This window comes from Dama dama, chromosome 12 (assembly GCF_033118175.1).
Source record: "Dama dama isolate Ldn47 chromosome 12, ASM3311817v1, whole genome shotgun sequence".
Lineage (NCBI taxonomy): Eukaryota > Metazoa > Chordata > Mammalia > Artiodactyla > Cervidae > Dama > Dama dama.
In genome coordinates, this window is record NC_083692.1 from 17,847,613 (window position 1) to 17,870,108 (window position 22,496).

The 22,496-nt window shown below is 40.6% G+C and overlaps 1 protein-coding gene across 10 annotated transcripts in view; it reads left to right on the top strand.

The window, feature by feature from the left end:
- Positions 1 to 22,496, top strand: part of AREL1 (apoptosis resistant E3 ubiquitin protein ligase 1) — a 51,431-nt gene that overhangs the window by 5,626 nt on the left and 23,309 nt on the right. For 3 of the 10 annotated variants that reach the window (XM_061156626.1, XM_061156625.1, XM_061156624.1), the window contains 4 exons: positions 13,752 to 14,070; positions 17,980 to 18,040; positions 18,911 to 19,137; positions 20,067 to 20,304. In XM_061156626.1, coding sequence (XP_061012609.1) covers positions 18,025 to 18,040; positions 18,911 to 19,137; positions 20,067 to 20,304 — 481 coding nt within the window. In that variant the 5' untranslated portion in view covers positions 13,752 to 14,070; positions 17,980 to 18,024. The remainder of the gene's footprint in view (positions 1 to 13,751; positions 14,071 to 17,979; positions 18,041 to 18,910; positions 19,138 to 20,066; positions 20,305 to 22,496) is intronic. The other 7 variants (XM_061156628.1, XM_061156627.1, XM_061156632.1 and 4 more) reach the window with 7 other exon arrangements.

Here is a 22,496-nt window from a genome sequence, read left to right on the forward strand (position 1 = left end):
AGCTTCAAGCCAGCTTTTTCACTCTTCTCTTTCACCCTCATCAAAGGCTCTTTAGTTCTTCTTCACTATATGCCATTAGAGTGGTGTCATCTGCATATCTGAGGTTGTTGATATTTCTCCCGGCAATCTTGATTCCAGCCTGTGATTCATCCAGCACAGCATTTCACATGATGTACTCTGCGTCTAAGTTAAATAAACAGGGTGACAACATGCAGCCTTCTCTTACTCCTGTCCCAATTTTGAACCAGTCAGTCGTTCCATGTAAGTTCTAACTATTGCTTCTTGACCTGCATACAGATTTCTCAGGAGGCAGGTAAGGTGGTCTGGTATTCCCATCTCTTTAAGAATTTTCCACAGCTTGTTGTGATCCACACAGTCAAAGGCTTTAGTGTAGCCAGTGAAGCAGAAGTAGATGTTTTTCTGAAATTCTATTGCTTTCTCTGTGATCCAGAGAATTTATTGTTAATTTGATCTCCAGTTCCTCTGCCTTTTCTAAACCCAGCTGTACATCTGGAAGTTCTTGGTTCATATACTGCTGAAGCCTAGCTTGAAGGATTAGCTCCAAGGATACCCCTTGGTGTATGTGGTAAAACTGTTAGGAAAACAATTAAAACCTTCCAAGTGTGATCTGGTTTTTCATATCCTGGTGAAGAAGGAAACCCGGTTGGGCTACATAAATGGTTTGTAGAAAACCATTTTAACAGATAAGGTTTTGGAAAACGTTCTAAGCAAACATTACCTGAATTGGAGCAATGAGTTGGGAGGCATGATCAGAATCCTAAGGGGGAGTGTGAATGGAAAGTGGGGAACCATATGTACTTTTTTTAATACCAGATTTTGTTTTGGAATCATTTTATGTTTATAGAAAAGAAGCAGAATAGTACAAGGAGTTTCTGTTGTACCTTTTACCCAAACCTCTCCCTAATGTTAATGTCTTACATAATCGTGGTACATTTTGTCACATCTAAGAAATTAACATTGATATGAATTGAACTACAGACTTTATTTGGATTTCACAAAATTTTCCACCAATATCCTTTTTCAGTTCCAGGATACCACACTGCATTTAGATCATGTATGATTTTGATAAATAGATTGGGGTTTTCAGTGAGCTTTTTCTTTGCCATGTATGTGGTCCAGTAATCCTCTCTGACCAGTGCTGAGGAAAGTCATTGACCTTGAGAATAAACAGTACCACATAGGTGGTTTTTGTAGCCTTTGATGCTCAAAGCACTGTTAAGCCAGTGGAAGAGCTGGCTTTGCTCCCAGGAGGGTGGTGTGACGTTTCCTGAGAAGCTTAAGAGCTGATCCTGATTGTGGGTCCCTTCTTGGCTTCTACTAAAACCGTGTGTTTACCTTATAGATTTTACTACATGGAACTATCCCCAATTATTTCTTGTCTTCCTCTTTACTGAATTGTGTGTTTCTAAGGGGTCAGGGACTATCTTACTTATTTAGGAATCTAGGAGGCCTGGCTTGCTGTAGTCCATGGGGTCGCAAAGAGTCAGACACGACTTGGCAGTTGAACAACAACAAGCATCCAGCATGTTGCTTGGCATGTAATAGGTTCTCAATACACATTTGAAGAAATTAATAAGTCGTCAGTTGGTAACATTGATTATTTATTAGGTCAACAGAAGTTTTGTTTTGAATGCCACATGTGTTGAGTTTCTCCTTCAAATTGAGGCCTCTTAAGTGGCCATTTCTGTGGCTAGCTGAGTTTTTCTTCCCAGAATCTTAATCAGAGAAGTATAAAATACTCATTTAAGGTTGCTCTTTCTTCTGATTATATAAACAATTTATTTTCCTTAAAAAATAAGAGCAGAATTGAAAGTAATAGTAGTAGTGTGTGTGTGTATGTATGTGTGTGTGCACGTGCATGCATGTGCTAAGTTGCTCAGTTGTGTCTGACTCTTTGTGACCCCACGGACTGTAACCCGCCAGGCTCCTGTGTCTGTGGGATTTCCCAGGCAAGAATACTGGAGCGGGTTGCCATTTCCTTCTCAAGGGGGTCTTCCCGACCCAGGGATCAAACCCACGTCTATCGGTCTCCTGCATTGACAGGTGGATTCTTTACCACTGCGCCACCTGGGAAGCCCAATAGATGGTGGTAGAGGTAGAAACTGTGTTAGCTTTTGAGTATATGTGTGGTAGTTGCAGTTTCACCCCACTGGGCCGTAGATCTGGCTGTTTGCCTGCCATTTCATGCACAGTTAATGAAATAAAAACTTCCTAGACTTATTGAGGGAGACGGCTTGTCAGATTCAGAGAATTAGTTTAAATTTTTTCCTGTTACAACCAAGATTCGGTGGCCCAGGGTCACCTAAGCATAAAAGCTGCCATGGTATGGGAACACAGGGGCCTGTTCTAAATCTGTGGATCGGGTACAGTAGAGTCAGCTTGGTAAATAGAAAAAAACATCAGGGTAAGAGGGAGTTGTAAATCAGAGCTGCTATTTTCTTGATTTAAAGACTGTGACAGGGGCCTAGATGAGCCAGTTTTCTATTTTGTTTCTCTCCAGACGTCCTGTGAAGTTAGGAAATGAACAATGATAACTTATCATTTCATTTCTCCCTGTTTTAGTCACATTAGCTTTGTATAACTTTTTCCTCCTATGAACTATATTTTATTCCAAGGGGCATAGAATAGAAATTCGTATACCCTGTTCATTTAATTTGGAGTCTGAAGAGCTCTGGCTTATTTTAAAGAGACTGATGTAATGGAATCCAAGTTGAATTAAGAAATGTAAAGTTACTTTTAAGAACCAATGTCAGGGGTCCAGAAGTTTTATGTCAATTTGAAGAGAACCGAGGGACTAAAATCTTGCCTACATTTAGAAGTGCCATTTATTAGATTGAAGAAAGGGAACATCTGTTAAAAGATAAAAATCTTTCCAATTCTGAAATAGACTATAACTTCAATAGCGCTTGGTAATGTGGGAAGTTGATTTTAAAAGAAACAAAGGGATAATAAAATTGTGTGACTAATTATGAGATAAATGGAATGCAGGCGTTTTAAAGAAAAATCTTGTTAAAAACTTTGACGAGATTTTCTTAGATGAAGCTTTTAGATAAAATTTCTAGACAAAAATCTTTGTGACCTTGAGTTAGGCAAAGATTTTTAAAGAAATAAGATATGAGAAAGGACAAACTATAGAAGGAAGAAAAAATTTATAAGTTAGATTTCATCAAGTTAGGAAAGTTAGGAACTTTTTAAACAACACTGTTAATAAAATGAAAAAGCAAGTCACAGAAAATATCTGCTGAATGTGCATCTAAAAAGGGCTTGTGTTCATAACTTAAAAGAACTCTTACAACTCAATAGTAAGAAGACAGCTCAGTTTTTAAAAATGACAGAAGATTTGGATACCAGAGAAGTTTTATAAATAGCCAGCAGGTCCAGGAAAAGATGCTCAGTATTGTTGGTCCTTGGGACATTAAAACTACAGTGAGATACCACTTCACACATATTAGAATGTGTAAAATTTAAAAGACTGATAATACCAAGCATAGGTAGATACAGTAACTAGAGCTCTCATACACTGCTGGTGGAAATGCAAGGTGGTACAGCCACTTTGGAAAATAGTTTGGCGGTTTCTTATAAATTAAATGTATACTTACTACATGATCCCGCAGTCCCACTTTTAGCTGTTTATCCAAGAAAAATGAAAACATATGTCCACATTACACTTGTATTTTAATGTTTACCCATAGTAGCCCCAACCTGGATAGAATCCAAATGTCCTTTCCTGGGGAATGGATAAACAAACTGTATGCCCACATAATGGGTGACTACTACAAAAGGGAATGAACTACTGATACAAATAACAGCGTGTATGGAGCTCAAAAGTGTTATATCACACACGAAAGACTATATTTTCAATGTGATGTCATTTATAGGCATTCTGCAAAAGGCAAAACTATTGCAAAGTAAAGTACATCAGTGGTTGTACAGGAGGGTGGAGGAGCGGGGCTGACTGCAAAGGGTCTTGAGGAACTTTTGGGGATTATGAAATGCTCTGGATCATGATTGTATTTTATATCATTACCTTATACAGTTGTCAGAACTCTTAATTGTGTGCTTTAAATTGGTGACTTACTACATATAAATGACACTTTAGGGAAACTGATTTTGACAAGAGATTTGACAAAGAGTTTTTTTTTTTTTTTTTAACTAGTGATTTATATAGGGTTAGAGAATGGGTTTAAAGTTTGGATCTGAATTTGTTATAGACATTAAAATAATTTTGAAATAATAATATCACTGAACGGAGTTGCAAAGAGCTTACTAGTTATGTGTTGGGTGAAGTTTAATATTATTTGCAAAAATTGATGGAGATAAAATATAAATTTTACATGAAGAAGTGGCTATATCAGAGAATGAGAGTTCCAAATAACTAAGGAAAAAAACTTGAGGGCTGATTTTGAATTCCCCCCCTCTTGCCTAAATCTTTACTTGGTCTAATAAAATTCACCATCACTTTCTAGGAATAGTCACTTCCTTTTGCCTCCAATAAATTACTTTAAAATTTTTTTCCTCTGAGTTTCTTCTCATTTTGATTTGCTTGCTCCTCTGAGGAGGCAGGGGCAGGATATATCTAAAGTTGGTCCCCTCTAGCAGTCTTTCTCCATTCCCCATGTCTTCTGACTGCCCTCCGGATCCTGGTGTCTCTAGCTTCAGATGCTGATTTCCACTTGTCTTGTGGATGTCCTCCTCTGGATATGTTCTGCCTATATGCCTGCTCAGTTGCTCAATCATGTCCGACCCTGGGACCCCATGGACTAAAGGCCGCCAGGCTCCTCTGTCCATGGGATTCTCCAGGTAAGAATACTGGAGTGGGTTGCCATTTCCTCCTCCAGAGGATCTTCTTGACCCAGGGATCAAGCCCCCCGTCTCCTGCATTGACGGGGGATATCCTGTAGACGTTTTAAACTTAAGTTCACTTCTGCACTCATTACCTTCCCTCCATATCTGCTCTGCCTCCTTCATTCTCTGTCATTACTCATCCAGGTTCCCAAGCATAGAAAATCCTGACTTGTCCTTGGCTTCTTGCTCTCCTTGAGCTTTTCTGCTTTGAAGATCACTGATCTTGTTGCTTCTGACAGAAACAGAGCACACTCTAGTCTCTTCCTGTCTACGTCATGACCAGTGCCTAGAAGTTTCCTTGGACAGCATCCTCTTGTTTCTCAGCCATTGATCTTTCTCTTCAGAGTCTCACATTGCCCCCAGAGTTACTTCTCTTTAAATGTGTGACCCTGTTACTCCCTTAGTTAAAAAACTTATCTTGTGGCTTTGTTGCTGTTGTTTAGAGTCTAATCAAATGAAGTCATATTCCTTTAAAATTCCAAATTAAATACTTCTGAACTCTCATTCTTCCTATCGCAAGAATGTCTCTCCCTCCCTACCCCTTTTGGAGGTTCTTGATGCATCAGTATTCCTATATAAGAGGGTAGACTCTGGGATCACTTTGCCTGGTTCTTTCACTTGTCAACTTAGTGACCACAGACACGTTATTTTAGCTGTCTGTACCTCCGTTTCCTAAACTATAAAATAGGCATCATAATATGGTTACCTTACACGGTTGCTGTGAGAGTTAAATGAGATGATACATGAAATACTTCAAAATGCTGGCATGTAGTAAGTCCTCAGTAGAGGTGGATTCTTGTTTTTATCATCATACTGGAAAAAGAATTCAGAAAACTTAGTGTTTTGGGTTGTTGCTGTCATTGGTTCAAAATGAGATTTCTCTGGATCTCTCACCTTTCCTGATGAGAGGTTATAAGTGAGAGCTGTGCAACTTGGCCGAGTCAAATTCCCTCAGGTACACTCACTGCCATCTTGCTCATCTGTTTGGGTTGGCCGGCTTGGGCACAAACCGCCGTCATAACCTGGCAGGCCCGAAGCCTGGGTAGCACATTGAGCCATGTCCCCTGGGGCTCTCCTGCCTTGCCAGGTCACCTGGGCCTAGTTTCCAGTTTCAACCCGCCTTCCCTTCCCTTATGTTCCAAGTCTTGCTCCCCGAGGGCAGCTGAATTCCTTCCTGTTCTCAGTGCATCTCCATGTTATACCCAAGGCAACAGAAGAGAAGCTAAATAGCTTGTTCAGGATCACTTAATTGTAAAATTCATGCTCTTGACCACTGCACTGTGCTGTACTTAGTATCAGGCACCCTGGTTTAGCCCCATGGTTTTCTAAACACTTTGCTTTCGTAATGCTTTTCATCACTTTCTCTTGACTTAGTACTTTTACTTAGGCTGTCCTTCCACCTAGGATACTGGTTGTTGTTGTTGTTGGTTTTTTCCAAAGCCTTGCAAATGGCCTACTCATTGTTAGGTAACAGCCCCATTACCACACCTGGGAAGACTTCCCCACTCAGGCAAGATTACCTCTCTCCTTCCTTTGCCTTCCACACATTGTTTTTTTCCTCTTTTGTGCACTCGCTACATTGTATTATCTGTCTCCCACACAGGGTTAATGGAGGTTGAGAAAAGACTGTCTTGGAATCAGGATGTTAAGTGTTCTGGTGAACATTAAGCTCACGTTTTTGTTGTCTAGGTTGTACAGAAGTAGTATTAACTTACTTTAGTAAGTTTCCAAAGACATAATCGGATTAGCAGGTCTTTCCAGCGTTAAAGACTCCTCAGATGGTAGTGATGGCGAGGGGTGAGGCAGCTGGGGCTGCTGGAAACGCACTATTTCAGGACCTGGGTGCTGGGTACGTGGTGTATTCCGTTCCGTTTATGAAAATCCAGTGAGCTGCATGCATAGGTGCACTTTTCTGTATGTGTGTTATACTTGAGTAAAACATTCTAAAAGGTGGGGGGAAAAACAAACCTCGGCCTCCTTCCATTTCCCATTCATCGGAATTACTTAGCAGGGAAGTGTAAAGAACCTTAATGAGAAGCACAGTCTCCGACCTTTCGGACCTTTTGGCCTTTCTAGGAATTTGCCGAAAGGGAATTATCAGATACTTGAAGAAAGATCAATGTGTAATGATAATGTTGCTGAGATAGAGCGTAAATGCTCAGCAATGAGGAATTGATCAATCTTGTTTCACCCATACAGTATAATATATGTAACATGAGAAATCATGTAGCATAATTTATATGCTGGGGAAATGCTCAAGATGGGATTTTTAAAAGATGGAAAATGATGTGGTATGACTAGTAATTTAAGGAAAAATAAGCATGGGGAAAAATATCTAAGAGTATTGGCGCTAGAACCACCTAATCTACTAAGTTTTGTGTTCTTAAAAAGACATCAACAGAACCATCATTGTCTATTATCTTCTGGATTTTTGGTATGTTTGAAATATTCCTTTAAGACTGGAAGGAAATATGCCAAAATGAGAATGACAGGTGTCTTTTGTTTTTTTAAGATGCTATCTTTTTAAATTTTATTCATTCATTCATTCATTCATTCATTCGGCTTCTCTGGGTGTTTGTTGCGACATGCCGGATCTAGTTTCCAGACTAGGGATGGAACAAGAGCCCTCTGCACCGGGAACATGGAGTTTTACCCACTGGACCACCAGGGAAGTTTGTGGGGTTGGTGTCTTTAGACAATGAGTCAGTTGCTAATCTTTTCCCACTTTTTTATAGTTATAGCAATTATCGTTTACTAAACATTCTCTTTGCAAGGTTCTTGATAAGTGCTTTGCTATTCCATGATTTTAACAGTTAACAGTGCAGGCTTTCCAGGCAGCCTGTGATTCTATTTACCTCCATCACTTTCTTAGGGGTAACCTTGGGAGTTTACGTAACTTCTCCTAACCTTAATTCCCTAGTGTATAAATCATGTATCAGTTAGATATCTAAAGTGCCTAGCACATACTGAGTGCTCAACAAATAATTACTGTGATAGTAGTCATGACACTCTATTACGTAGATTCCTTTGTTATCCAAATTTTACTGCTGAGGAAACTGAACCAAGCTTGGAGAGATTATAATTTACCCAGAGTCACTCATCTAGGCCTGTAGGGACTTAAAACCAGGCAAATCTGAACAAATACATGAAGGGTATTAAATTGCTAATAGTGATTAATGATTGGATAAATGCAACATGCAGTATTAATACAATGGAATACTATTTAGCAATAAAAAGGAATGGAGTACTTATACATGCTACAACATGGATGACCCTCAAATACATGCTAAGTGAAAAAAGCCAGACACAAAAGACAACATATTATATGATTCCATTTATATGATATGTCCAAGAAAAGGCAAAAAAAAAAAAAACCCTTTAGAGAGGAAGTGGATTAGTAGTTGCTGCGTAGGGTTGGGAGGGGGTAGAGGTGGTGATGGGAAGCTGATGAGTACTGAATTTCTTTGGAGAGATAAAAAAATGTCCTTAAATTAGATTGTGGTAATGGTTGCACATCCCTGTGAATTTACTAAAAAAACAATGAAGTGTACACTTTAAATAGGTGAATTGTAAGATATTTGGATTATATATCAATAAAGTTGTTAAAATGGTTTTTACTGGTATTTGCTTGTGACACCTGCATTGGAAGGGAAATGAGGAGAATTTTTAACATTTAACTTTACACATTTGCAATTTTTAAAATGTTTTTCAACATACATGTTATTTTATTTTTTTACATGTTATTTTAAAACTACAAAATAGAAAAAAGAATTTTTTTGGCCAAGCCACATGGCTTGCGAAATCTTAGTTCCCTGACTGAAGATTGAACCCAGGGCCACAGCAGTGAAAGTCCTAACCACTGGACCACCAGGAAAGAAAAAGAAAAGAAAAGACTGTCTTACTTGTCCTTGTGACCTTAGCTTTTAGCACACAGTATTAAAAAAAAAAAAATGAATGAAGAATGAATGATACAGAAGAACCTAAAGATGTTAGTTTGCCAACACAGGTCCGGCTAGTCAAGGCTATGGTTTTTCCAGTATGGATGTGAGAGTTGGACTGTAGAGAAAGCTGAGCGCCAAAGAATTGATGCTTTTGAACTGTGGTGTTGGAGAAGACTTTTGAGAATCCCTTGGACTGCAAGGAGATCCAACCAGTTCATCCTAAAGGAGATCAGTCCTGGGTGTTGATTGGAAGGACTGACGTTGAAGCTGAAACTCCAGTGCTTTGGCCACCTAATGCGAAGAGCTAACTCATTTGAAAAGATCCTGATGCTGGGAAAGATTGAGGGCAGGTGGAGAAGGGGACAACAGAGGATGAGATGGTTGGATGACATCACCGATTCAATGGACGTGAGTTTGAGTAAACTCTGGGAGTTGGTGATGGACAGGGAGGCCTGGTGTGCTGCACTCCGTGGGGTCATGAAGAGTCAGATACGACTGAGTGACTAGACTGAACTGAACTGAAAGATGTCAGTAGTGAATTTGCTAAAACTGCATTTAAGCTAAGAGAAAATACAGATGTCTAGGGATGGAAGAAGATAGAAAAAATAAAATGTGAGTATATGAAATGAGTGGTAATGGGGTAGTATACCAGTAGTTGAATGGGGGTTGTAGTGCTTTTCAAAATTTTCAGCTCTGGTACCTCTAATGGTAGAGGATAGTGGGTGTGTAACCCTTTAGGGGCTGGGAACAGAGCCTGAAGTAGCCTTTCTGCCTCAGTGACACAAAGCATATGAATGTTTTGAACATGTCCATGTTCATGTCCATGTTTTATCTTTAGAAACTCATGCATATTTTGCATTCTATTTTGTTATCTAAATGAGTTTGTTATAACATGAGAGTACTTTTTTCTCCCCATCCACCTCATCCTCTAGCTGGATGCAAGTGGAAATGTGTCCATTTATCCTCTGTCTCCTACCACATTCTGGCAGGCCCCGTTGCCCAGATCTAGGAAGCGTGGAATGGGTTATAGTCTAACACAGCAGCATCCTAGCTTTCTGTTTTGGGGGACCGTCTGCTTGGGAGTATTATGTCATGGAACCGAGGAGGGTGAGCTCACTCTGTTCTGACTAACGAGGCTGTTCCTGGAGGGCTGCAGTCATTTGGAGGCACCTCATTACCAGATCGCTGGGGAGCAGCTGGAGAGAGTTCACAGAAGACCCACAGGAATGATTAAGAGACTGGAGGGGCTGATGGATGAGGAAAGAATACAAATGAAAACTATAACTTGGCTGAGCCAAGGTCGCAGGAATATACAACTGTATAAATATCTCAAGAGTATAAACTTGACGGGGGAGGGTGGTCTTTTATGGTGGGATTTAGGAGTGGGGAGAATAAACCAAGGGTGAAATTTAAGCAAAGGAAAAGGTAAACTAACAATCTCAAGTGTCTGATAGTGCACTTTATGTCTTGGAACATCCTCAATTGGGCCACTCTAACTTGTGGGCCTTTGGCTAATTGAATGATTTGTGTTTTTTTATTCGACTTCCGTGGACTTGAGGTTGGCACTTTCTCTGTGTAGAAAATGCTGGAGACTAACATCTTAAAAAGCACACATCTTTATCTTGTCCTGACTCGTTCTGTGGGACTCGGTGGTTGTTATTTGGTACTCCTATGTGCTGCGTATCCCTTTATCCCTTTATGTACCTGAATTCTGAAGTGGACGTTCACATACTTTTTTTTTTTAATGAATTTTTTATTGGATTATAGTTGATTTACAATGTTGTGTTAGTTTCAGGTGTACGGCAGAGTGGATCAGTTATACATGTACATCTATCCACTGTTTTTAGATTTTTTCCCTTGTAGGTCATTACTGAGTCCTGAGTATAGAGCTCCCTGTGCTATACAGTAGATCTCAGCTTTTTAGAACAGCACTTTAAAAGTAGCAACAGAGTCAGTATGTATGGCAGTAATTTTAGAAATCCAGATATAGTATTTGGTCCCTGAGGTACTCGTTGGTTTTAGGAAATTGTAGCCTTGATGAAATCTAAGCATGATTGTATGAAGCACATACTTTCGGAAATGGTTGTATAAAATGCCTGTTTGGGGTATGGAAGGCATAAAACTTTTAAATGATAGTTGAAATTAGCCAGGAGACACATTTGCATAAAATTGCCAGTTTTATAGCTGTTTTCTTAAGAGCGGACAGTAGAACTGGAACGTGATTTTTGTGGGTTTTTTTGATACATAAAAATGAGTTTATTAGTACTATACATTTATGTAACTTTAAAACTAAGTCATCTGTACCAGAAATGGGTAAACTTTTTCTGTAGACAGTCAGTCAGATAGGAAAGCTTTGTAGACCATACATCTCTGCTGCAACTACTCAACTCTGTGTTGTAGTTCAAAGGCAGTCAAAGATAGAATGTAAACAAAGGAACTTGGCTGCATTCATTCTTTTTGACAAAACTTTTTTTTCTTTTTTAAACAAAACCCAGTGGCTGTCTGGATTCGGCCTGCAGGCTGTAGTTTGCCAACTCCTCCTGCTGTAGACCCTTGCTGCTCCTGAAAGCATGGTTTGCAGACCAGCAGCGTCAGCATCACCTGTGAACCTCAGAGAGGTGCAGAATAGTAGGTGCCTTCTCAGGCTGGCTGCTCTAGAGTCGAGGCCATGCTTCCTGAATTTTAAGACGCATAGGAATCACCTGGGGAACTTGTAAAAGTATGGACTCTGCGATGACTTTGAACACCATGTTAGTCACTGGGAGGCAAAGATGAGTAAGACCCAGTAAGTGTCCTCAGGGAGTGTACAGTTCATTAGGAGAGACTACTGAATAAACAAATAATTATAATACAGACTAATAAATGCTTCAGTAGAGGTATCTTCAGCATGGGAGTATCACAAAGGAGGAAGTGATTGGTTCTGCCTGTGTGGGGAGTCCTCAGAGGGTCTTAGGAATTGAACCAGGAAAGGGGGTGGGGGCTTGAGTTGAGTCTTGAAGCTCACTAGAAGTGCTGAAGCATGGGGAACAGGGGTAGGTGTGGCAGTTCATGGTGGGGCACCATAAAGATGATGTTAGATCTAGGAGTTACTGGATTTAATAATCAAATAGCTGATCATAGGGTTGGAGACCCACTGAGATCGTTATGCGTAAAAATAAAAGTTCAGTACATTCTATTATATTTAACTAGTTTTAAAATACTGTTTCCTTGGTTGAAAAATAAAGATCTCTTGCGTGTTCTCTCCCTTTTTTAGAAAAAAACAAAAAACCAAAGAGTATTTGTTCAGAAATAGAAACTTCTTATATGTCTTCCTGTCATTAAGAATTTGGGGGACTTCCCTGGTAGTCCAGTGGTTAGGACTCTGCTTCCACTGCCGGGGGCACGGATTCAATCCATCCCACATGCCACATGGTGAGAGCAAAAAAAAAAAAAAGAATTTGGAAAACACTAAAAGGTACAGTTAGAAAAAAAAATGTCTGTAATTCCAGACACCAAGAGATGACTACTATGAACATTTTTATGTTGCTCTTTCCAGTCTTCTTTATATAATGTAATATTTTAACAATGTAAATGTAAATAATTTTGTGTTTGCTTTTTCATTTAACATTTTGTGAGTGATTCACTGTGTTGTTATTCCTTAAAAGTGTCATTTTTTTAATGCTTATATTACATTCTGATGGATCTCTTATAGTTTATGTAATTCTTGTTTGTGGCTCGTTTAAACTGGTTCCAATTGCTAGTTGACCCAGGTTTTGGCTGATGTACTTGGCAAGTCTATCACCATATTTTAAAATAATAACACATGCTTATTTATTTTTAATTATAAAAGTTCGCCAACTTATTTGATCTGGTAGCTTTCACGCATTCTGTTCTTTTGCTCTTATTAGCATTTTTTTAGTTTGTTTCTTAGTTTCCCATTGTAGAAAGGCAGTAGAGTGGTCATCCAAAGCATGGCCTCTGAGTCCAGGTTGTCTGGGCTTGACTCAAGTCTACTATGCTCTGTGGTAATCTTGAGAAAGTTCCTTGAGAAAATGCCTCAGTTTCCTCATCTGTAAAATAGAGATCATTGTGTCTATGTCTGCGGGTTGTGAGTTAATACATGTGAAGGCCTGAGGACAGCTTCTGCCATGTGGAAAGGGACTGTCTCTTTTCACTTAGTATCAGTAGTTTCTTGTACGGTGGCTGTTCTTGCTAGAACCCTCTTTCTGCTACATTTAGTTCATGAATATCTTTGGTCAGTAAAGATTGACTTTACTCAACTTTATTACTCAGTGTCTTTATCTTGAATGTTCACAGAAAATTTCCCCTCACTCTTAGTAGCAAATTTTACTAAAATTTTAAAGATAAAGTCAGTATTAAAGATAAAGTCAATATTGTTTAACCCTGTCTTGGAAATGCATACATGGGCACAAAGGGAACAAACTGTATATAGGCTGACTGATCAGGTTTTTTTTTTTTTTAATTTACTTTTTAGTTGGATTATTAGGTTTTCAAGCTCTTGGGTGGTTTTCCCTTTCCAGCTGAGTGATACCTTGGTTCCTAATTCCTGGTATATAAGGCCCCCTGCAACCCAGCCCCATGTATCATCTCCTTTCATTTCTCTTCATTTTGTTCCCAGTCTCATTAAAGTGAAACTGGTTGTGTGGTTGGGAGGAGACTCACTATTAACTCTGTGCTCTGGTTTGCTTCTGCTAAAGGGTTAGAATCAACTGAAGTGCCAGAGCTCCTTTCTGGGAAGTGACCAGCTAAGGTGGGGAGATCACCTCTTGGCTTTTCTCGTGATTTTAATTGGGAAAAACTTGGTCAGAGTTCACCTGCCTTTGGTTATTTTTAGTGCCACAGGGTTTCCACTGCCTATTCTGTACCTCTTCTTTGTTGTTTGCTGGGAGTTCTCTTTGAGAAATAAAAACCTATCCCATTGACTCTTTTTTTTTTTCTTTGTAGGATAGGATCCTAAGACAGCAGACCCGATGCACCCTTCTACAGCTGACTGCACCCTGCATTAGAAAGAGGTCCAGGGATGATATATTTGGGGATTATGTTTCTCTCCCCTGGAATTCATGCAGTTCATTCCAGAAACATTGACCCTCTGCTTGTGTGACACACCTTTCCTGAAGATCTGATGGACAGACACTTTCTGTTGACCTTGCAGCTGTTTTTTCATGTGGAAGTTGGAAGACAAGGTGAAAGTGGCCGAAAGGTACCTGCTTTGGTGAATAGACGTGCTCCCCTTGGTTCTTAGAACATGGGCCCTCGTTTAAAGGTAAGGTGATAGACTAGTTAAGGTTCACTTGTTATTAGGATGTAGAATATGGACTCAATGACCAGTTTCTGAGTTCTCTCAGCAAGGGCCAGCTAGCATCGACGTGCACAATTGCAATTAGAATTGACTTTGCTCCCAGCAGGGCAGATTCAAGTATGAAGAAATCAGTTCTCCATTTCTGGGAATTGACTTTTTCACACGGATCTTCAATGTTAGGGCTAAAATTTATTTGATACTGTAATTATAAATCTTTGTACTAAAAAAAGGCAAAGAGTTTTAGAATATGCGTGTCAGTCAACTTTCTAACATTCCCCTGAGACAAATAGCTTCAAGTATTTCCCCTTTCCCTCTTTTGTAGATAATGTGAGCCAAAGTGCTGTAGTATTAAGCAGCTTGCCCGGGATCTTTTAGTAAGCAAGTGGTATTTCTGCATTAGATAATCGGTACTGCATTCCATTTTCCTTTGTAATGCTTTATTTTTTATTTCAAAAGATTAAAAAGGAGGCCATAAACATTTGTCTTTCTAATTTTAGCCTTGGTAAGATTGGGTAATGTTTTTCATACTTTCTTTTACCTGTTTTCTTAAATCTTTTCTCCCCCCAAATACTTCACTATTCGTATGACTCCACTCTTTTTTCATGGTTCACAGTTATATGAGGTTAAGAACATTGGGCTTCAGAGTTAGACATGGGCTTGAGTCACTTATCCTGCTGGGAGATGTTCAGCAAGTCGACTTTTCCAACCCTAGCTTTTTTTTTTTTTTTTTTTAAGTCTGTAAAATGAGAATAATAATGCTCATTTTACCAAGTTGTATTGGTGACAATTATTTAGGCTAACTTGTGAAACACTTAGTACACTGTTGGCTTGTGGTAATGACTCAATAACGGGGGTTGCAAGTTATGGGTTTACTACTGTGAGGTGGGACGGGAGGAGAGATGGGGCAGAGAGCACACCACAGGTACAGTAAGAGGACAGAAACTGCCACAGAAGAAGTGAATCTGGAATAAAAGTGATTTGAGGGGTCACACTAAAGGGAAACCCTGTACCCAAAGGCATGGAGGCTTTGTGACAGCATCCAGAAAGAGAGAAGATGCAGAAGGCAAGTTTAGAATGTGACCATGGGCAAAATTGAGAGCTGGGTAAAGTATTGTTGGGGGGTTTTTTGGAATGGTGTTGTAGAGAAGTGGGATAGTTCATAAAGATCACATTAATGAGTGATGAATTGATAGCTAATTCCCTGGTCACAAGGTGGCTTCATGGAGAAGAGAATTAAAAAGAAAATTGGTATGCTGAGTTTTAAATAACAGAGGAAATTGGAATAGAAAAGTAGAATTGACATATTGGAAAAGATGTAGGTGATCTAGATCACTGGCGATGATTTGGTTGAGCAGTAAGTGAGTCGGGAGAAGATGACAAGGTCTTAACAAAGTCAAGTTTATTAGTATCAGCCATGAGGACTGAGACTATGGCTGTTGTATAATACCATCCCCCCAGTATCTGGCATATGGAGTAGGTACTCAATATTTGTTGGATGAATTATTTTAGTACAATTTTTTTTAACTCTTGATTATAAAAATTTTCAAACATGAAATTAGAAGAGTATAAAGAATGCCAGTGTAGGCAAATGTTTTAAATATGGTTAGGAAGGCTTAAGGAAGCCTTTCTTTTTGTAGTTCTGATGCGTTTCTTGTTGAATGAAGTGTGACCCTATAGAGAGGTTCCCTCAGTTTCTTATTGGCTCTGAAGCAAAGAAGTAGTGATGCTGCTATTACCATTGATAACAGTTATAGTAATAGTTTTAAAACTGAGAACTCACTGGCCCCATTCTAGGTTGTTTACACGTATTAACCCTTTACACATATTAATCCTTTTCATCCCCACAGTACCCCAATGAAGTACACACAGATATTAGCCCCATTTGATAGATAAGGAAACTGGCAAATTATAGAGAGATTAAATAAGTTGTGAGTGGCAGAGAATGGATTTGAACCCAGGTAGTCTAGCTTTAGTCTAGTTATGCCCTCATCCTCTGCATTTGTTCTTTTTGCTATACTTTTTAAGAGTCTTGATAGTTGTGGAGAGTTATATTGAAGTCCTATCACACTAAAGGAGATGTACCCTAGGAATTATTAAACCTCAACTCTTTCTACAGCAGTGAGAACTCTGAAGCTTAGATAGGTCATACAGTTGGTCTCTGGGCTCTGACTTACTGCTTGTCAGCTGCCTCTCACAGAAATGTTGTTGTAGTTGTCAGAGAGATAGTACATAGGAATTTCCCCAGCCCTCATGACGTGTGCCATAAATTTAGCGTTGCTTTTATTCCTCCAAGGAGTAAGAGACTTAAGACACAAGTCCGTAGCATCACCTACATATACTTCATTTTCTACTGAGTGCTGTAACTTTGCTGAGGACTAAATGTTCACATCCAGGATCAGATTGAATGACATCCAAATGAGGGAGTGTCTGAGACAATTAAACTGCTGGTTCTGATTCTACCAGGTCACCTAGTACATCCTGTAAGGCACAGACAGATGCTTTTGGAGAGATGATAGCAGCTTTTCAGCCTAGGAGATGAGATACTTGTTTGCGAAGGAGACTCACTAGTTGTGATCTCAAATTTTGAGTTAGTATATTGTCTCTATAGACCCTTTGGAGAGCAGTGTAAGCCATGTGTATTGATAGTGCTAATGTTCCCTGTATGGATTTCTTTTCTGGTAGGACTTGAGACAGCAGTCTCAATAGGGATTTCTAAGAAACTTGACATGGTCACTCCTCAGATTACCTACTCCCTATGGCTTCCACTGGATATATTGTTATCAAAGGATCTAATGGCCATTTTCAGCCACTCTTTCTCTTAAATTTTTTCAGCACAGTTAGACATCAAAGCACAAGCTGTTTAAAAAAAAGTGATTTGGTTCCTCGCAAATCTGAGCATAGAAGTTTTCATATGTCTTGTCTCTAAATTATATATTAGTGCTGATTAAAGGTGCTGGCTTGAGATCACATCAATAACCTTAATATCTATTGACTTGAAAGAATGACTTTAGTGCATTGTGAATTGGAGAGCACAGTATAGCCTGTGCTAAGGTCAGAACTCAGTGATGAGATAGGAATGTCAGTGTGCATTGCATTTTTCCTTGGCAGTACCTTGGGTGGTTCAAATGAGTAATAAGATTGAAGTCTTACTCTGGAAATAAGTCTACTAATAGTGAAAGTTTCCCCTCAGACTCTGGCCCCTGTCTGAATTGTTCTGACCTTGGCAGACATCACTTGGGATGAGAAGTCCAGTCTCCTCCTCTGGTTCCTCTCCTTGGCCTCTGCTGGGCTCATCTTTCACAAGGCCCATTAGTTTGTCTGATTGGTAACAGCAAAAAAAAAAAAAAAAAAAAAAAAGCCAGCTTCTCTTACATGCCCACTGCTTATTATTGAGATGACCCAGAGTTCATTTTAATTACATAATGCCAACATGATGATAATAATCCTTGCTTAAAAAAAAAAATCCACATTTTATATAACTATTTCTATTTAGATGAATTACTTCCAGAAGGCAAATGTAAGGGGAAAGTGACTCCATTATCCTCTTTGCTTGTGTTAATTAGCACTACTTTGCATGGGGGAGGGAAACTGTCTTGGGGCCCTGGATCCAGGAAGATGAAAGGCATGTTACTGCATTTCGTAATTAGAAGTGGCTGTTTGTGGTATTCCTAGGGTGGTCAGTAGATTGGAAATCTTTTGGGGCAATGATGCAGTCTGTTTCTCTGCAATGTTGTAGGGCACCTGTCAAGCTAAAGAGAGAGCAGGGACAGGAAGGCCAGAGATGGTTGGCTCAAGCCACATGCTCTGCTTTGTCTCTCCCTGAGATGGCTGCAGGGAAGAGTCAGGGAAAACTAAACAAGTTTTCTTTTGCAGCTGCAGCTGTGATCCTCGGCTGTCTGTTGGCACTGAAGGGACCTGATGTTTTACGTTATTGGTACGTCACAGAGAGAGCCCTCTCTCATTTTTTTGGTTAGGGTTGCTTATATCCTTTTCTGCCTCCCTCTTTGTCCTTGAAAAGAGACTTAGAAATATTTCCAATCATGCCAGAATGTACCTTCACAGAGTTAGCAGCGGAATTCATTCATTTGAGAAATATTTATTGAGTAATTATAGCCGGTGCCAGACACTGTTTCCTGTCGAGTCAAAGTCAAATAAGGCAAAAATCTGCCTCCATGAAGTTCGTAACACAAAGGGGGAGAAATGTTGAGTAGATGAATGAATGTACAGGAGTTTGAGGGAGCCCAGAAGAAGGAACCCCTAACTGTGGTGGGGTTTGGGGCGGGGCCGGGGGGGTGGGGCTTTTGCCAAGGGGACAAGGAAGGGGAGGGCTTCCAACTGGAGAGAGCAGAACACACATTCTTTTTACTCCTCTTGTCAGGGTCTCAGCAGGGAGCTTGAGGGCAGGCATTGTATACGGTCCATGGTATAGAACAAGGCTTGGCAGACTTCTGCTGTGAAGGGCCAAAGAGTAAACATTTTCAGCTTCCCAGGCCATACACTCTGTATCACCACTGCTGAACTCTGTGGTTTTAGGGCAAAACCAGCCCTAGACAATAGTAAATGAGTGGGTGGGGCTGTGTTTCAGTAGAATTTTATTTGCAGAAACAGGCAGTGGGTGGAATTTGGCCCAAGGACCTTCGTTTCTGACCCTGGTATGGAAGGAAGTTCCCATCTTCACCCACAGAGGTGGTGACCCGGTAGAGTGGGTCTTTGGACTTCTCCCCTGACAGATGGCTGGCCTGTTCCGTAACGAGAAGCTGTCATGTGTAACTGGCAGGTGGTGTGTGTTCTCTCTCTCACATAGGTGGCATCACAGTGTCTGTGGTTGCATTCTTCTTCACAATTAAGTTCCTCTTTGAGCTTGCCGCACGTGTAGTCAGCTTCCTCCAGAATGAGGACCGTGAGCGCCGAGGGGACCGGACTATATATGACTACGTGCGGGGAAATTACCTGGATCCCCGGTCTTGCAAAGTCTCCTGGGATTGGAAGGACCCCTATGAGGTGGGCCACAGCATGGCCTTCCGAGTGCATGTAAGGGAATGTTTCTGTCTCTGTACGCACTGGGGTTTCTGAGTCAGTTGCCTTCCAGAGCCCAGTCCGGTCTGGCCTGGACTGTTAATATTTTCCCTTGTTTTTCAACTCCCCCGCTCTACCCCTGCCCTGGAACTTGGGAATTGTTAACATCTGAGAGTCAATTTTTCTATCATTTGGCTTTAATGGGTGCTAAGCTTAGAAGAAGTATAAACCTTAATGTTACATTTTCAAAATGAGAAAAATGTTACTGAAGAGGGTAGGTATTGTAGATTAGGGGTTGGCAAACCATGGCCCAAGGGTTAAATCAAGCTCACTTGCTGCTTCTATAAATAAGGCTTATTGGGACACAGTCACACCCATTCATCCTCCTGTACTGCCTGTAGATGCTGTCACATTTGAGACGTTAATCACAGTTGAGTAACTATGTATGACCTGCTAACTAACAGTATTAACTCTCTGGCCTTTTGCAGAAAGTTTGCTGCCTCCGCGGTGACTTCTGCACTGCAGCCTTCCTCTTGGTTTCATAGTCCGAAACCCCCAGCCTTGCCTAGAGCTTTTGTTCACTCAGTGCCAGGGATTCCCACTGACTTCCCTTTATGTTTGAGCTAGCAGTGATAAATGTAAGAAAAAAGGGCGAGTAAGACAGGGGAGGCGGCCTCTATGGTTCATTAAGCGTCAAGTTGAAGTGGATTCAATGGTATATTTCACCCCCTTCGTCTGAAGTGGTTAAGAATTTGTCTATGATTTAATGGTTTTCTTCGAAGCATGGAGAGAATTTCTTTCTCCTTGTGTGAGCAGGACTGTAGGATTAGCTGGGTGTGGGGATTTACCAGCCACCCCCTCCCACCCCACATTCTCTCAAGTTGCACAGGAAATGCTGTTGTCCCCCTGCTTACCAATGGGTGTCCCTCTTCTCCCCACCACAGTTATTCTATAAGAACGGGCAGCCCTTCCCTGCACACCGGCCCGTGGGACTAAGAGTCCACATCTCTCATGTTGAGCTAGCAGTGGAAATTCCAGTGACCCAGGAAGTCCTCCAGGAGCCCAGTTCCAATGTGGTCAAGGTGGCCTTCACTGTGCGCAAAGCTGGGCGGTATGAAATCTCAGTGAAGCTTGGTGGATTAAACGTGGCCTATAGTCCCTACTACAAGATTTTTCAGCCTGGTAGGTTTTTTTTTTTTCCTCCCTCCCTCCATTCCTTCCTTCCTTCCTTTTTTCTCCTTTGCTTTTTAAATGATGCCTTTATTGAAATTTAATTCGCATGCTTTATAATTCATTCATTTAAAATACACAATTTAATGGTTTAAAAATTTATTGCTGGGTGGCATTATTGCCTGGTGTGAGTATAACATACTTGATTTAATCTTTCAGCAGTTAAAGAACATCTGGGTTGTTTTCCAGTTTGTGGTCATTATGAATAGTGGTTTTAGTCTGCATGTCCCTAGTGGTTAACAGTGTCGAACATCTTTTCATGTGCTTATTTGCAATCTGTGTGTCCTTTTCGATGAAATGTCTTTTGTCCGTTTTCTAATGGGATTTTTTGTTTTTTACTATTGAGTTTTGAGAGTTCTTTAAGTCCTTTGTTACAGATGTGGTTTGCAAACATTTTCTCTCAATCTTTAGCTTTTCTTTTCATCCCCTTAATGGGGTCTCTCACAGAAAAAGACTTTTAATTTTGATAAAGTCAATTTATTAATTTTTCATTTTATGGATCATGTTTTGGTATCTGAGAACTCTTTGACTAGTCCGAGGTTCTGAAGATATTCTCCTGTGTTTTGTTGAGTTTTTTTTTTTTTTTTGTAAAATTTTCCAGTTTCAGTATTTAAGATTGTAATCCATTTTTAGTTAACTTTTGTAATTTAGGTCAGTATTTTTTTTTCTTATAAATGTCCAGTTGCTCCAGCATCATTTATTGGAAAGGCTATCTTTCCCCTATTACATTGGTTTTGCACCTTTGTCAGGGATCTATTGGGCATATTTGTGGTGATCTATTTCTGGGTTCTCATTCTGTTCCATTGGTCTATGTGTCTATCCTTCCACCAATACCAGAGTCTTAATGATGTAGCTGTGTAATAAGTCTTGAAATTGGGTTAAACTTGACTCTTTCCACTTTTCTCTTTTAGAATTGTTTTAGCTCTTCTAGAACTTTTACCTTTCTATATACATTTTATTTTTTTGGTTCTCAACCTGTTTAATGTGTAAAAGGGGAAAAAAGAGGCGGTAGGCAGAGTTTAGGTCTGAATACATTCTTGGAATGCTGGCCATCCAGAGCATCATTCTGAACAGCTGATTATCTTCTGTGACTCGAGAGAGTTTAAGTTTTGAAAAGACCTAATTCCATGGGATTATGGTGACTCATTTATCATAAGAATTAAATATAGAAATTTAAAGGCTCCAAGCAAACAGTAGGGGCGGGACTAATGTGACAGTAATAGCTGGAGTTGATGGGGCAAGAGGCAACCAATCATAAAACTACTTTTCCCTTGTAGCAAAGGGTTCACACTTTTAACATAAATTATGCATTCATTAATGGTGTTTTAAAACAGTCAAGCCTAAATAAATTCTTCATACCATCGAGAAAAGACACACACACTGAAAACCTGCTTAAGCACGGAACTTATCGTTTGACAGCTCTTGGTGGGGTCCACGCACATTTTACAGGGAGCTTTTGCTTCTCAAGCTTAGTGAAAGTCTGTCAATCATTTTGTATAAAAATAAGACTTAAATTTAAAACCTCACCAAACTAGGAACCTGTTGTAGAAAATCGGTGACAATGGAGCGGCTAAAGCCGGTAGATCTCAGACTTCAGCCCGCGTCCCAGTGACCTGCGAGGCCCCGCCCCATGTGTCTGAGGCCTGGGCGGGCCCAAGTCCCTGAAAGGCCAGCGGGTTCCCCCCGGGGGCGCTGCGCTGCTGATCCAGGAACCCTGGCTCAGAACCCCTGGAAGGACGTAGCACCGTCTACACCTCTGCCCGGCGCAGACCCGTGTCCGCACTCTCGTCGGCCGTGGTTACCCTGCGGGCGACAGCGGGAGGCGACACTCGGGAGAGACACCACCGCCTGCTGCTTTATGGTCAGAGAGAGAGGTCCCGGGCTTGCGGTCATGTCGCAGGGAGTGGTGCTCTGCCAGCTTGCGACGCGGTTTACAACTAAAGCCACGGACCATGTGTTTGAGCGTCAGGCACTCAGTCACGTCCAACACTGCCACTCCGTGGACGGTGGCCCGCCAAGGCTCCTCTGTCCGTGGGGGTTCTCCAAGGCAAGAATACTGGAATGGGTTGCCATTCCCTTCTCCAGGAGATCTTCCCGACCCAGGGATTGAACCCAGGTCTCCTGCATTGCAGCTGGGTTCTTTA